Consider the following 14,067-nt stretch of genomic DNA (forward strand, 5'->3'; position numbering starts at 1 on the left):
AATAATTCATGCGTCTGTTGATGTAGTTTCAGGCTACTACCTTGAAATCCAAATTCATCTCGGCATTTTATGTGGGAAGAGGTCAGTTGCATGATAGCATAAAACATTCACGTGTATAAAAATATTTTTCTCTTTTTAAAAGGCTGCTTCTTTTGGGTTGGATCTAATAACAATGTCCATATCTTCAAATATCCTGTGTAAGGCCGAGACTATATTTCAAAGACCTCAGAGACTAGAAAATGTGCTTCACCGTGGTTCTTAATAATGTTTTATCCATGAAATGGGACAGAAATATAGCCACTGAAATAAAGAATGTTGTTTTGTGCAAGTTAAATTGTTCCTGAAAAAGTAAACTAGGCTATTTTATTTATACCACACAAATTGTGTGCTAGGCATCACCAAAAAGATGGGAAAGATGCAAGGGAGTTTTCCAATTTAACATACAATAAATTAGTATAGGAGAAGAATGGGGAATCAAAAAGAAGAAAGGACAAATGAATAGACAGTGATGTTTATTGCATCTTATTGTTAACCTCCATTGAGTTTTTCAGATTTCTTTTTTATAGTCTGTTGTTCGAATGGAGAAATACTGGTTATAAACTATTGTAGACAATGTATTTTTAGGTGGCATGGATCTATTATTTTATTGAGCTGCAATTTCTCTTTGATTATGTAGGATTAGTCTTTCATGCAAGTAATGCCATAATCAGGTTAGATTTTTTTTTAAAAAATCCTTCTGTATAGTGTTCCATCCAACTGGTATAACTTTGATGGCTTAGTTATTGTTAACCCATAATAGATTTTCATTGCCTAACATTTGATGTTTGTGTGTCTCTGTAAAAACTGTCATTAGTTTTTCATTGAAAAGGAAACATAATCACATAAGGAATTTTGGTTATATATAATATAATTCTGAAATGTTTATATGTTATCATTTGCAGATACTAACTTTCATGTAGTTAGTACAGTACTCAATATACTGCAAGAAATGCAATCCCTTGAAAATGCTACTGGCAGTAAGATCAGGCACATATAGTACATTTAAAAGGTGGTGTTTTTTATTTCTTCCAGAGGGTCCTCGACCATCACAGAAAGAAATCATATCACTCCGAGCATTTATGCTTCTGTTTTTGAAACAGCTTATATTGAAGGTAAAATAATCTTATTTGAGAATGTTAGCAATTTAATAAATGTAACAAACTCAAAGGCCCAAGGTAGATATTTGATAGTTTCTAATGAAGCACTTGATACATAATTCCTGGCAATTTTTTTGACTAAACCTGATTAATGTTAACATTGGTCTGTGCCAATAATACTTCTAAAAACAAACAAACAATCCCCTTCTCCCCCCCCCCCCCCCCAAAAAAAAAAACCTCGGACCTACCCTGAATGCAATGAATGTTTAAGATATTTCATGTCAGTCATACTACACTGCTTTTATATCTATTTTAACACATTTATTTTTAGACCAAAAAGGTATAGACTCCTAACCTGCTGCTATAGAGTTCTTTAAAGCATTTGGGCCAGTTTCTCTACTCTGCCAAACTGTGGTAGAGATCTAATTGGTACAAAAAGGGGAGGGGTCAGTCAGGAAGTTACCTACAGCTTCTTGATTCTCTATCTGGCCCTGGTACAACTTAGAGTAGTCTTTGAGTGCTCTTGTGTGTCCCAGATGACACATTGTAAGCAGTGGATCATCCGTCATTTGAGAATAACCAGGGTGCAGGGTTCAGTGTGTTCTGCCCACACCCCTTCTCTCATTCTTTCTTTCTCCAGATATGCTCCTTTTTTCGGGAACTGTTGGAATGGGCTGTAGCTGGCAATGCTAGCTTTGTCTGCTGTAGATTTCCCCCAACACTACAAATCCCGTGTAGTGGGGACAGGGACAAATCTGTCTCTTTTGCACTGTCCAAGTGGTAGATGGGGGAGAGGAGAGGAGAGAATCTAGCCCTCTGACTTTAGCTGGTACTTCATTCATAAGATAATTCTAGGCATTGTTAGTTTTTAATGGTATCCTATGTTAGAGAGACTTTGTAGGCAATAGGTTTCTTAGTCAGAGTGTGAAGAATGTAAGCTCTCTCTGAAGAAATATCCATTCTTTTTTAGGATAGAGGAGTCAAGGAAGATGAGCTGCAGAGTATATTAAATTACTTATTAACAATGCATGAGGTAGGTTTCTATAATTACTTATCTTTTACTGTAATCAATTGTACCAACTTTATGGAAAGCATTCAATTAAGAATATTTTGTAAAAAGATTTTGATGCTTGTCACACAGGATGAAAATATTCATGATGTGCTGCAGTTGCTAGTGGCTCTAATGTCAGAACATCCAGCATCTATGATACCTGCATTTGATCAAAGAAACGGGATACGGTAAGAAGGAGAAATGGCAGCATACTTCTGAAACTAATCTCCCTCCAACCTGCTTCCTTTCCCACATACATAAAAAGTGCAATTGCTTGCTTTTGGAGTACAAATACATTTATGGAATATACTAAATCTAGCATTTTATTCTTTCGAAATATGAAAGCTTTTATAACATGTCATGGGGAGATTTAAATGGAAATATTTCAGCTGGGCTCCTGTTTATAAAACTAGACATGCTTGGGGATAAATTATTTTTTTTATTTGCAATTCAATCTGGAATATAATGTGCCATTCTCAAGGTACACTGAAAAATTCAGATATGGGTATGAAGGTTCCCTTTTCTTTTAACTGTTACAGGAGACTATTTTTAGCCATTTTTATAAACATTTTTCTGAGTTAAACTTATATTCATATTCTCTCCACAAGCTGAAAAATGTTGTCTCTACAGTACATATGTATGTTTGTCAGTAATTTATAATTGAGTACAATAAGAGAAACAGTGCTATCTTGACATTTTCCTATATCTAATATAGTAACAAAAAAGGTCAATATTTTAACACAATAAATGTGTTTTAATGTGGATTCTTTGTCTTGTGATATTCTGAAAAATAATTTCAATATGACTGAGATACTGTGTAGAAAAACCAGCTACTAACCTGCACATCATCTGTTTTTTTATAATAGTTTAGTCAAACAATGTCTTAAAAATATTAAAATCTTCCTGGAAGTCTTTATATTCAAAACTGTTTAATTAGCAATGCCAATCAAAATCAAGAGGTGGGATCCATCTAGCTATTGCTAGCAGAATTTAGTTTTCTGTCATACTTTTGTTCATCTGTGATTTGTTCAGTATTTTTTTCTGGCTCTATTCCAACACTTTTCTAAGAGGAGGCCCCTTATATGGTGAAGGGCCAATTGCTGAGCTGGAGGAGTTAAGTCATCTTAAATACCAAAGAGAAATGGTGATTTATGGAAAGGAGAGATGGGAAAAGAGTAAGGGGAGTAACTGGTGAACATAACATGGTTTAGGTAACCTGCTCCTCTTCCCCTGGAGGCCCCACCCCCTAGCTGAAGCCAGAGCAAGGCAGTGGTAAGAGCCGCCCAGGGAGCCACAGGCCACTGTGGGGAGACCTGAGCCCTCTACCTGCCCTAGGCGTAAGGTTGCCAATTTTGGTTGGAAATATTCCTGGAGGTTTCATCACATGATAATCTTTAATTAAACATTCATCTTTAATTCCTGGAGACTCCAAGTTGATCCTGGAGGATTGGCAACCCTACTTGGGTGGCACAGTCTGGGGGTGGGGACATGGGCTGGAGGCTGCTCTCAGGCACCCCAGTCCCTCCTCAGGGCAGGTGGAGGGTCTGGGGTTCCCCCCTGGGACCCGGATTCCCTGGGCAGCTCTTAATATGGCCCATCTCTGGCTTCTGGCCTGGCTAGGGGGTGGGAACTCAGGGAGAAGAGAAGGAGCATGGGCAGGGCCATGGATAGGGGCCAGGCCTTGTGGTGAGGGGGGGCTAAGGCCCCCCTCACCGGGAAGAGGCTGCCACCACCGTCAGGGGCTGCACTTTGCAGCTGTGGAGCTGTCCTGCTGAGAAGCGCAGCCCCTGTCATCGCCACTCATGCCTGCCTGAGGCTTGCAGTTTGGGGGGCAGTGCAGCCCCCGTCCCGCAAACTGCGCCCATGTTTAAAAGGTGGGCTGGCATGGCCCTCCAACTTTTAAAAGTGGGGGGCTGCTTCTGGCACCCCTGGCATAGATTGAATACATGTAGACTTTCATAAGGCATTTGACTTGGTACTATACAGCATTCTGCTTTTTTTTTTTTTAATTATGTAACATTGATTAAGAACAGCTAAATGACAGATTTCAAAAAAATAATTAATTGAGGAATCATCATTGGTGTTTCTCGGGTGGTTCTGCAGGGAGCACTACTAGGCCTGACACTATTCAGCATTTTCTTCAATGATATGGAAGTAGATATAAAGTCATTGGTGGTGAGATTTCTAGATGACACAAAGCTTGGCAGGGGGGTAAATAATAATGAGAGCAGTCGTACAGAGCAATCTGGATCATTTGGTAACCTGGGCCCATTCAAAAAAATGTGTTTTAATACAGACAAATGCTAGGTCATATATCTAGGGGGATAATGCACACTGTGCCTACAGAATGTATTCTGGAAAGCAGTGACTGAAAAGGATTTAGGAGTCACACTGGATAAGCGACTCACCATGAGTTCCCCAGTGTAATGCTGTGGTGAAAAAGGCTAATGCAATCCTTGGATCAGGGTAGTTAGGAATAGGGATGTGACTTTACCTCTGAATAAGACATTAGTAATATCAATTTTAGAATACTGTATTCTGTTGAAATACTGGAGAGGGTGCAGTAAAGAGCCACAAAAATTATTCGAGGGCCTGAAAGTGAGTGACTTGCAGCTCAATCTGTATGGTTTCAGAGTAACAGCCGTGTTAGTCTGTATTCGCAAAAAGAAAAGGAGGACTTGTGGCACCTTAGAGACTAACCAATTTATTTGAGCATACGCTTTCGTGAGCTACAGCTCACTTCATCGGATGCATACCGATATGCACGATATGCATACCACGGTATGCATCCGATGAAGTGAGCTGTGGCTCCCGAAAGCTCATGCTCAAATAAATGGGTTAGTCTCTAAGGTGCCACAAGTCCTCCTTTTCAATCTGTATGGTTTCTCCTAAAGGGGACTGAGAAGTGACTTAGTGTACAAGTAGTTTCAAAGGGAGAAAATACCAGCTACTTAATGAGCTCTTTAATCTAGCAGACAAAGGCATAACAAGAACCAATGGAAGCTGAAGCCAGACAAATTCATATTAGAAATAAGGAACAAATGTTTAAAGTCAGGGTGGAGGCTGTGGTTGTCTCGGGGAAGGGGCAGGGCCACTGTGGCTCAGGTGTCCAGTGGCGGGTTGGCGACAGCACCAGGAAAGACTAATTATACCCACTGCCCATGGCAGAAACCATTAAAAAAATAAATAAAAAAGGCTTCCAGGGTGGGAGAGTGAGTGTCAAGTGTTGGTAGGAGGGGAAGAGGAGTGCTCTGTAGTTTCCTGCTGTCTCATAAAACTCCTGAACCTGGCTTTGGCTAACTTAAAGGCCTAATTGTGGAATTAACCACCCATCTTGAACACAGCAAAACTGTCGAACTGCTCAAAACTGTTTTTTTTTTTTTGTTCCAAATGGGACTTTGGCTGAAGGAAGCAACCCTGAGTCTGTGGAACCTTGGATTAGGTTGAAGGGGGTCTTGTTCGTTTTTCTCCATTTGGACCAATAGTCAAAGGAAGAAGCCTTTTGACTGTTTAATTTCATTTGGTTGAAACTGAAACTATTTCCCCTCCATTTTGGGACCTACCTTAAAGGGACCATGACCACAATCCACGAGCATAGCTTGTGATCCCACCATAATACTGCCTTTGTATGTTCCTTTCTTAGCTTTTCTTACTATTTTATTGTTTAGTTTCACAGTACTATGAATGATTCCGTGGAAATGGCTGGTGTTGTGGTGGTAAACTGAGAGAATATGCTGACTGATGTTTTTTTTTTTCATTTTAGAGTCATTTATAAATTACTGGCTTCCAAAAGTGAAAGTATCTGGGTGCAGGCTCTGAAGGTACTGGGATATTTTCTCAAACACCTGGGTCACAAGTAAGTGTACTGTCTGAAGTAGTGGTATAAAATGATTATAATTTTTCTTATTTGTAATATTCACTTTAAAATACAAAACATGACCCTAGAAAGTGCTTAGAATGCATTAAATGCAGTGTCTATGATGACTAATTTGCAGATTCTGTTGTTTTTATAGATACACAGTGAGGAAAAATATCTAATTTTCAGATTAATTTCTTACTAAATAGTCATTTCAAAAGGTAGAAAACATTGTCTGGTAAAATGTAATTGATTGTGATAATAAGTCTTAAACCAAAATTGCTTTAGAAAACAAAACAAAAAAACCCAGTAATGCTGTTTATAAACTAAATGTATTGTTCTCATATGGCCGTACATCTCTGAAAGTGCAATATATATGAAATTCAATGCTTTATGGATCATTAAAGATTGTTGGTCAGTCATTTGCATTTTCAGTTGCATTAGGAGTAAACATCTGGGAGGAACTACATCAAAACATTTTTAAATGATGATGGAAATAAATAAAATTGAAGAATAATAAAACATTCTCATAAAAATATTAGCTATCACTGTGCTATACAAATACAGAAGGAACAGCAAATGAAGTATGTAAATGGTGATAAAAATTAAATACAGAAGTAAGATGTAGAAAGTGAAATAAGTGAAATTTAGAATGAGTCGGTGCCATATAGACAGATTTTGTTTAGTTTCCCAAATGCTATTTTGACAAGCCCCAAATTATTTCTAATGTGCTATTATGTGGTAATTTACATTTTCAAAATAATGTTCATACACTGAATAATTAATCCTCAACATCCTGCAAGGTTAAATAAATTATTAATCCCTGTTTACAGATGATGATACTGCGCTAGAGGTTAAATGACATGCATGGAGTTACACATATGCATCAGTGACAGAGCCAGCATGAGAACTCAGGAGTATCTGGTAGCAAACCCTCTGCTCAGTGATCTAGGCTACCCTGCCTCCCTAATTTCATTCAAGTAGCTACAACCATATTGATGGCACGATTATAGTAGGTATGGTAGAGTAGCATCAAGGAAAACTGTATGACACAGCAGAGCCAAGCACTTAATCATTTGGAAAGTAAAATCTGTATATACAATAGGTAATTTTTACCTAGCTTATTGTGCTTCATACATGACTCACAAAATGCTTTAGATTTTGATCTGGATAACCTAAAAAGAAAAAAAAATAAGGTATGCTTTTTTAGGATAATTTTTATTTAAATTAAAAAGGCCAATGTTTATGACAAGAATATATACTCTTTTTTTTTTTCTTGGAGTGAGAATGTTATCTGGCTTCACTTTTCAGTATTACCTGAAATTTCAGGGTAGTGATTTAGGAAGAATATAAGAGGGAATTTTATTAATAAATGTGGGATGCAGGGATAAGAATTTTAGCTCAACTTGATGATTAATTCTGACACTTTAGAGATGGTGATTGGCCTAGTTAAACAATTGAGTTATGAGAAGAAAAAACATTTTGAATAAAGAGTGTTTCTAAGATTTCTGTCCCTGGGAAAAGTAAAAGTCTAATTTAAGGAAATCTGCTGTGGAATAAGACACATAACAGGTAGTATGTTTTACACAAAAGCTGAGTCTTTCATAGTGTTCGATAGTAGGAAGTTATGATCTGATGAGGAGCTGACATGAATAAGAAAAGTAGATAGATAGGGACTTTGAGTTGATGGACATGTCATTTGGAGAGACATCCAAGGCTGAAACTAACAATATGATATTCCAGAAAGAGAATGTAGATGAAGAAGAAAAATAATGATCAACTCCATGATGAAGAGGCTTCATGCCTTCATCAGAAATGAGGAAGTGGTTAGAAAAGTAGGAATCAATCTAGGACAGGATATTTGTAGACACTGTTTTTTCCTGAGGGCTCTAGGATTGAATGATCAATAAAGTACACCCACTTAACTGAGACATGGTTAGTTGTGGAAAAGATGCCTAAATGGAATTTTTCTCAAGGGATTTATAAGTCCAAATTGCTGTTGATAATCGTATTTTGTATTTCTAATTTGCATTCCACCTGAGGATCTCAAAGTGTTTTAAAAATATTACTGGCTAAAACCTCAAAACACTTGTGTTACACAGGAGTTATTTCCAATTTAAAAATGGGTAAAGAGGCCTGAAGCAGTTGTGATTTGTCCAATAACCATATTGTGACCAGGCTAGTGAATTGACTACAAAATTGTCCTTCTGCTAATAAATCAATGGCAAGCTCTGTTGCTTCCCAGGAACACTATAGGACAGTGATTCTCAAACTTTTGTACTGGTGACCGCTTTCGCATAGCAAGCCTCTGAGTGCAACCCCCCTTATAAATTAAAAAGTTTTTTATATATTTAACACCCTTATAAATGCTGAAGGCAAAGCGGTGTTTGGGGTGGAGGCTGACAGCTTGTGACCCCCCATGTAATAGCATCATGACCCCCTAAGGGGTCCCGACCCTCAGTTTGAGAACCCCTGCTATATGAAATGAAGGGTGGGATTTTCAAAAGTGCCTAAAGGAGTTCTTCCACTGAAAATGTTGGTTGCCTAAACCCCTGAGGCTCTTTGGAGAATCCAGCCAATTATGGCTGCATCAGTAGGGACTCCATAGTTAAATACAAATCAGCGCATCGTTAGAGAAGAAATAAAATCCCTTCTGTTTTGCACTTTAGTTACTGAATTTGCTTTCCAAATTTGATGCCATAACTCTTCATAAAAGAATTTTCTGTTAATTTTTTAGTGAATCTTTACAGCTGAAATATTGTAAAATGCTACCATTTTGAAATTTGTCCTGTTCATATCACATTTTGGGCATTTGAACAGCTAAAAACCCACAATCCTTATAAACACCAAACCACACACATGCATACCTGTGCGTGTCTATCTGATTTTTTTTCTGATATCTTGGACTTGGACCACTTCTGAAGTTTTAAAAGTAAACAGTTATTCTCTGGTAAAGAATAATTGTTGTGAGTAGTGCAATGATTAGCCAGAAGAACTGCTGAGTTCTGTCAATCAAGTCATTTTTTCTGACACCGCAAGCTTGATTCACCAGCCACAATCTGCATGCACCTCTAGTGAGCTAGGGAGGAAGTCTGGGCAGGGAAGAGACTTGGGGGGACTAAAGAGTTTGGAGAAATAGGATTTATTAGGGATTTTTTGAGACCCAAGGGCAAAGCGACTTGTGTGTAATATGAGCCCTGAGCTAGAGAGAATTATGGCTTTGCTGAAGCCTAGGGTGGAGGGGAGCCACTCCAGCTTTCTGGCCCATCAAGGCAATAGTGCCGTGGGGAGATCTTGTACAGCCTCAGTACAGACGTATTTGACTTTCCCCACACACAGCCTTGATCTCTTCCTCCACCAACCAAAAGCCTTTATCCCACCCCCTCCCCCCACTCTCAACCCCATTTTCTGTTTATATGGTACACTATGAAACAGTACCATTGAGAGGAAAGAGGAGGAGGAGGAGGTGGTGAGCAGATCTATGTGGGGGATTTGGATGGGTGAGATTGTGGGGGACAGGGAGGAGCAGGTCTGTGTTATGGGAGCATGGAGATAAAGTGAAATTTGCACTAAGTTGCTGGTAGTAGGAGAAGATAAAGAGAGGTGGTTTGTCTAAACATGTAGACTTAACTGTCACCATAAAATACACCCATGTTTATGCATACATTGACTTTAACTCTGTAATTTTTAAGTACAGAAATAACTTTAGAATAATCTCTAACATAAATCACTCATTCTCATACATTTTTCCTAAACATTACAGAAAAGTGACACTATTTGTAGTTCTACACACACCAGTACAAAACCTCATATGAAGCTACACACAATGTAACTTTCAAAAGCTGCATCAATATTAATAATTAAAACACATAAACATAAAACTATTTAACATTGCAGTAGTTCGTAGGTGTCCATTGGCTCTTTAGTAGAAGAGTCAAGATAGCTGATGCTGAGCAGGGGAACTAATGGATGAGTGGAGTGTAGATGATATGTTGAGTGGCTTAATTGATTTTTTCCTTCCTATTTATGTTTTTTGTTGGTTGGCTATTCTAACTGCCTTAATACAAAGTCAACAAAGCTGTGTGTTGCCTCTCCCCCCAGTTGTATTTACTTGATTTTTGTTTTTGTACAGAATATATGTTAAGAGAATGTTCACTTGCACATTTAAGCACAAGTCAGGAAATTTCAAAATTAAAGGTGCACACATTGCCATAAATATGTCCCCTTGTGTGTGCATACCACAATAGTTAAATTTTATGAAAACATATGGTTTCTCAAATACATTGTCTCAAGCATGTAATATGACCATATTTGCAGTTGGGACATTGAATGGGCTGGTACTGGGGTGGTACTGAGAATTTTCTTTCTCAGGTGCTTGGCAGGTGACTCTTGCTCACATGCTCAGGGTCTAATTTATCACCATATTCAGGCTCAGGAAGGAAATCCCCCAAAGTCAGATTGGCAGTGATCTTAGGGGTGTTCATCTTCCTCTGCATCATGGGGCATGAGTCACTTGTGAAGATCCTTTAGGTATATGTTACTACATTAATTCCATGCCACTGCAGAGGCTTCAAGAATTGATGCACCTCAGTCCCTGTTCTCGCCTGTGGCACAGAATAATTTAGTCTCTTGTAATATTTTGGTCTAATTTTAGTTGTTGGGCTTGGTTGGATAGTGTTTAATGGCCTGTGACATAGAGCACTGGTCCCCAAACTGTGGGGTGAGCTCCGCTAAGGGGCACAGAGGAACACTCAGGGAGTGTGAGGCAGGGCCCGGGCCAATGCCCATTAGGGGCAGGGAGGGACACCCAGTTCCAGCCCCACTCCACCCCCAGACGAGCTCTGCCCCCAACCCCATTCAGCCCCCAGTCCTGCTCCGCCTCCAGACCAGATCCGTCCCCTGCCCCACTCCACACCCAACCCCACTCTGGCCCATGCCCCAGCTCCATTCTGCCCCCAGACCAGATCTGCCATCATTCCCTCTCTGCCTCCAGACCAGTTCTGTCCCCAGCTCCACCTTCAGCCCAAGCTCTGCTACTGAGGAAGCTTTGGCTGTGCAGTAATTGAGGTGAGGGGTGTGGACAGATTCCATTAACGGTAAAGGGGGGCGCACCACTGCTAGAGATGAGATCAGAGTAGATGACCTGGTTGTCCCCTCTGGCCTTAAATTCTGTGGCACAAGTGTGGTAATCTGTAATATTTTTCTTCCTTACACTAATTTCATACCCCCAGTGATCCAGTGTACCTTTAAAATGTTGGGGTCTAAATTAGCTGTTATCACTCAAGAAGAGATCTTGGAATCATTATGGATAGTTCTCTGCAAACATCCACTCAATGTGCAGCGGCAGTCAAAAAGGTGAAGAGAATGTTGGCCATCATTAAGAAAGGGATAGATAATAAGACAGAAAACATCATATTGCCTCTCTATAAATCCATGGTACGCCCACATCTTGAATACTGTGTGCAGATGTGGTTGCCCCATCTCCATGACTGGGACTCTTCAGTTAGGAAAAGAGATGACTAAGGGGAGGGTGGGATATGATGAAGGTTTATAAAATTATGACTGGTCTAGAGCAAGTAAATAAGGAAGTGTTATTTACTCCTCATAACACAAGAACTAGGGGTCACCAAATGAAATTCATAGGCAGCAGGTTTAAAACAAACAAAAGGAAGTATTTCTTCACACAACACACAGTCAAACTGTGGAACTCCTTGCCAGAGGATGTTGTGAAGGCTAAAACTATAGTAGTGTTCAAAAAGAACTAAATAATTTCATGGAAGATGGGTCCATCAATGACTATTAGCCAGGATGGGCAGGTATGGTGTCCCTAGCCTCTGTTTGCCAGAAGTGACGGGCTGAATCACTTGGTGGTTATCTTTCTGTTCATTCCCTCTGGGGCACCTGGCATTGGCCACTGTCAGAAGACAGGATACTGGGCGAGATGGACCTTTGGTCTGACCCAGTATGACCGTTCTCATCAAATTTCTATGCAAGTTCTCCTTTGTAAGATAGGTGCTCACAAAACTTCTTAAAATGCCTTGGTACTATACATTTTCTTTCAATGAGCAGCAAATCCTTCCTTGGGAGCAATGTTAGTGAGAAGTCAGTTAACTATGAAGCCAATATTGCTTTGAACACATGTAGTATATATAAGCCAGTAAGTTTTCACTATTATTCTTTTGTATCCTCAATCTGTAGTATGTTACATACACCTGTACTGTGTTCATATAAATGACTCATGAACTCCTTGCTATGTACAGAACAGTACATAGTACTACAAGATGCTACGCATGTATTTAAGTTGTTGAAAATTGTATTATATATTATTATTTCAGAAATACTGTGGTATGTAATTATGAAACTAAAGACTGAACTGTAATGAATATACACAAGAGGCAGAGATAAGATTGCATTTCCTGACTCTTTAATGGTTAACCATGCAACTTTAATATTTTATCTGTGGCTTTTTTTAAAGAAATTTTAAAAAAAGTCTGAAAAAAATAACAAAAGCATGCTATGTTATATTTATTCTCATCTCTCTTGCGAAAATTGACAGAAATATCTGTGAATTTAATAAATTAGAGATATTTGGCTATATACCACCAGAACACTTTGTCCAACTTGCCTTTGTAGTTCCATAGAGGAAAGTCATGAAAACTTTTCTATTCTAAGCATTTTAGATATGACCACTAACACTCTTTATCCATTATATATTGTTTTAATCCATATTGTACCTATTCTTCCATATAGATTGTAAATGCTTCTGGATAGGGAGTTTGCACTTCATTTTCCATATTTTTTTCTTAAAGCTCTGTGTAGTTTTATGGCACTATACAATAAGTACTGTGCATATTTATGGTGCTATATACATGTTTAAACATAATACAATTTGGGGGATTGGCTGAATTTCCCTGATGTTTTATTTGGGAACCAGAGCTTCTTCCTTCTCTACTTTTAAGGTATAGTTTGTTCTGACTTGTGTTACAATATGCTAAAACAGTATTCCACTCAGCTGGAATTTCACAACTCTTCAGAATTTTGTATTGCTCATACTGGACTTTTTTAACAGTAATATATGAGAACTGTTTTATTGTCTGTATGAAAGAAAGCCGTGCACAGAGACTGACAATGGTAATAAAACCCATAAATGTTAAAGTACCTTTCTTGGAAGACATATGGAAGCACAACACTGAGTCCTGTGAGGGAAAGGCAGTACTTCATGTTGCTCATCAGTCACCCATCTGTCCAATGTAGGGACATCCTTGACAGATTTGGTGGGGGAGGGGTACAGCCTAGTCTGTCTGTCCTCTACCAAAGAAAGGTGTCTGTGATGAACATCTTTGAGGGCAAGAAGGTTTACAGGTGGTTACATACAGGAACACATCCTGCATATAAAACTACATTCTCACAACCATTAAGTATGGCCAGAACAACTTAAATGAATTTTCAGAAATAGCTTAAAGTAATAGGCAACATTACGTGCTTAAAGAAATAATAAACAGTTTAAAGCATAGATATTATAAAGTCTAAAGTTTGATGTAAAATGTTTTTTGATAGCATGAAAAAAATGTTACTTCTCTGGTTTTGCAGTTACTTATAATCTTCAATCCGTTTTACGTTTTGTATTTTTATGTTCTTTCCTCCAGACGAAAGGTTGAAATCATGCATACCCATAGTCTTTTCACTCTTCTCGGAGAGAGGTTGATGCTGCATACAAACACTGTGACCGTTACAACATATAACACACTTTATGAGGTACCAATTACTTAAACATGCAAATAATATTTATTGCAAAAAATGTGTATGATTAGAAAAATGTTTATATGAATCTGTATTTAAAAGATCCCAATCTTCAGGTCACTATGACTATATTAAAATCTGAAATTTTAAAAGATCCTCTCTGAATCAAGCAAGTACTTATCATGTTTGTTTAGATTTTTTTCATAAGCACTGTTATAATTTTTGCAACTTGTCTGTAAAGCTTTACATACGCCTATGGCATTATAGATGGAGCTAGAAATGAT

The 14,067-nt window shown here is 38.4% G+C and overlaps 1 protein-coding gene across 6 annotated transcripts in view; it reads left to right on the forward strand.

The window, feature by feature from the left end:
• NBEA (neurobeachin) overlaps nucleotides 1-14,067 on the forward strand; it is an 848,387-nt gene that overhangs the window by 297,444 nt on the left and 536,876 nt on the right. For all 6 annotated transcript variants that reach the window (XM_073341812.1, XM_073341823.1, XM_073341834.1 and 3 more), the window contains exons 14-18: nucleotides 1,072-1,151; nucleotides 2,107-2,169; nucleotides 2,278-2,375; nucleotides 5,951-6,043; nucleotides 13,690-13,798. In XM_073341812.1, coding sequence (XP_073197913.1) covers nucleotides 1,072-1,151; nucleotides 2,107-2,169; nucleotides 2,278-2,375; nucleotides 5,951-6,043; nucleotides 13,690-13,798 — 443 coding nt within the window. The remainder of the gene's footprint in view (nucleotides 1-1,071; nucleotides 1,152-2,106; nucleotides 2,170-2,277; nucleotides 2,376-5,950; nucleotides 6,044-13,689; nucleotides 13,799-14,067) is intronic.

The sequence above is a fragment of the Lepidochelys kempii genome, chromosome 1 (assembly GCF_965140265.1).
Source record: "Lepidochelys kempii isolate rLepKem1 chromosome 1, rLepKem1.hap2, whole genome shotgun sequence".
Lineage (NCBI taxonomy): Eukaryota > Metazoa > Chordata > Testudines > Cheloniidae > Lepidochelys > Lepidochelys kempii.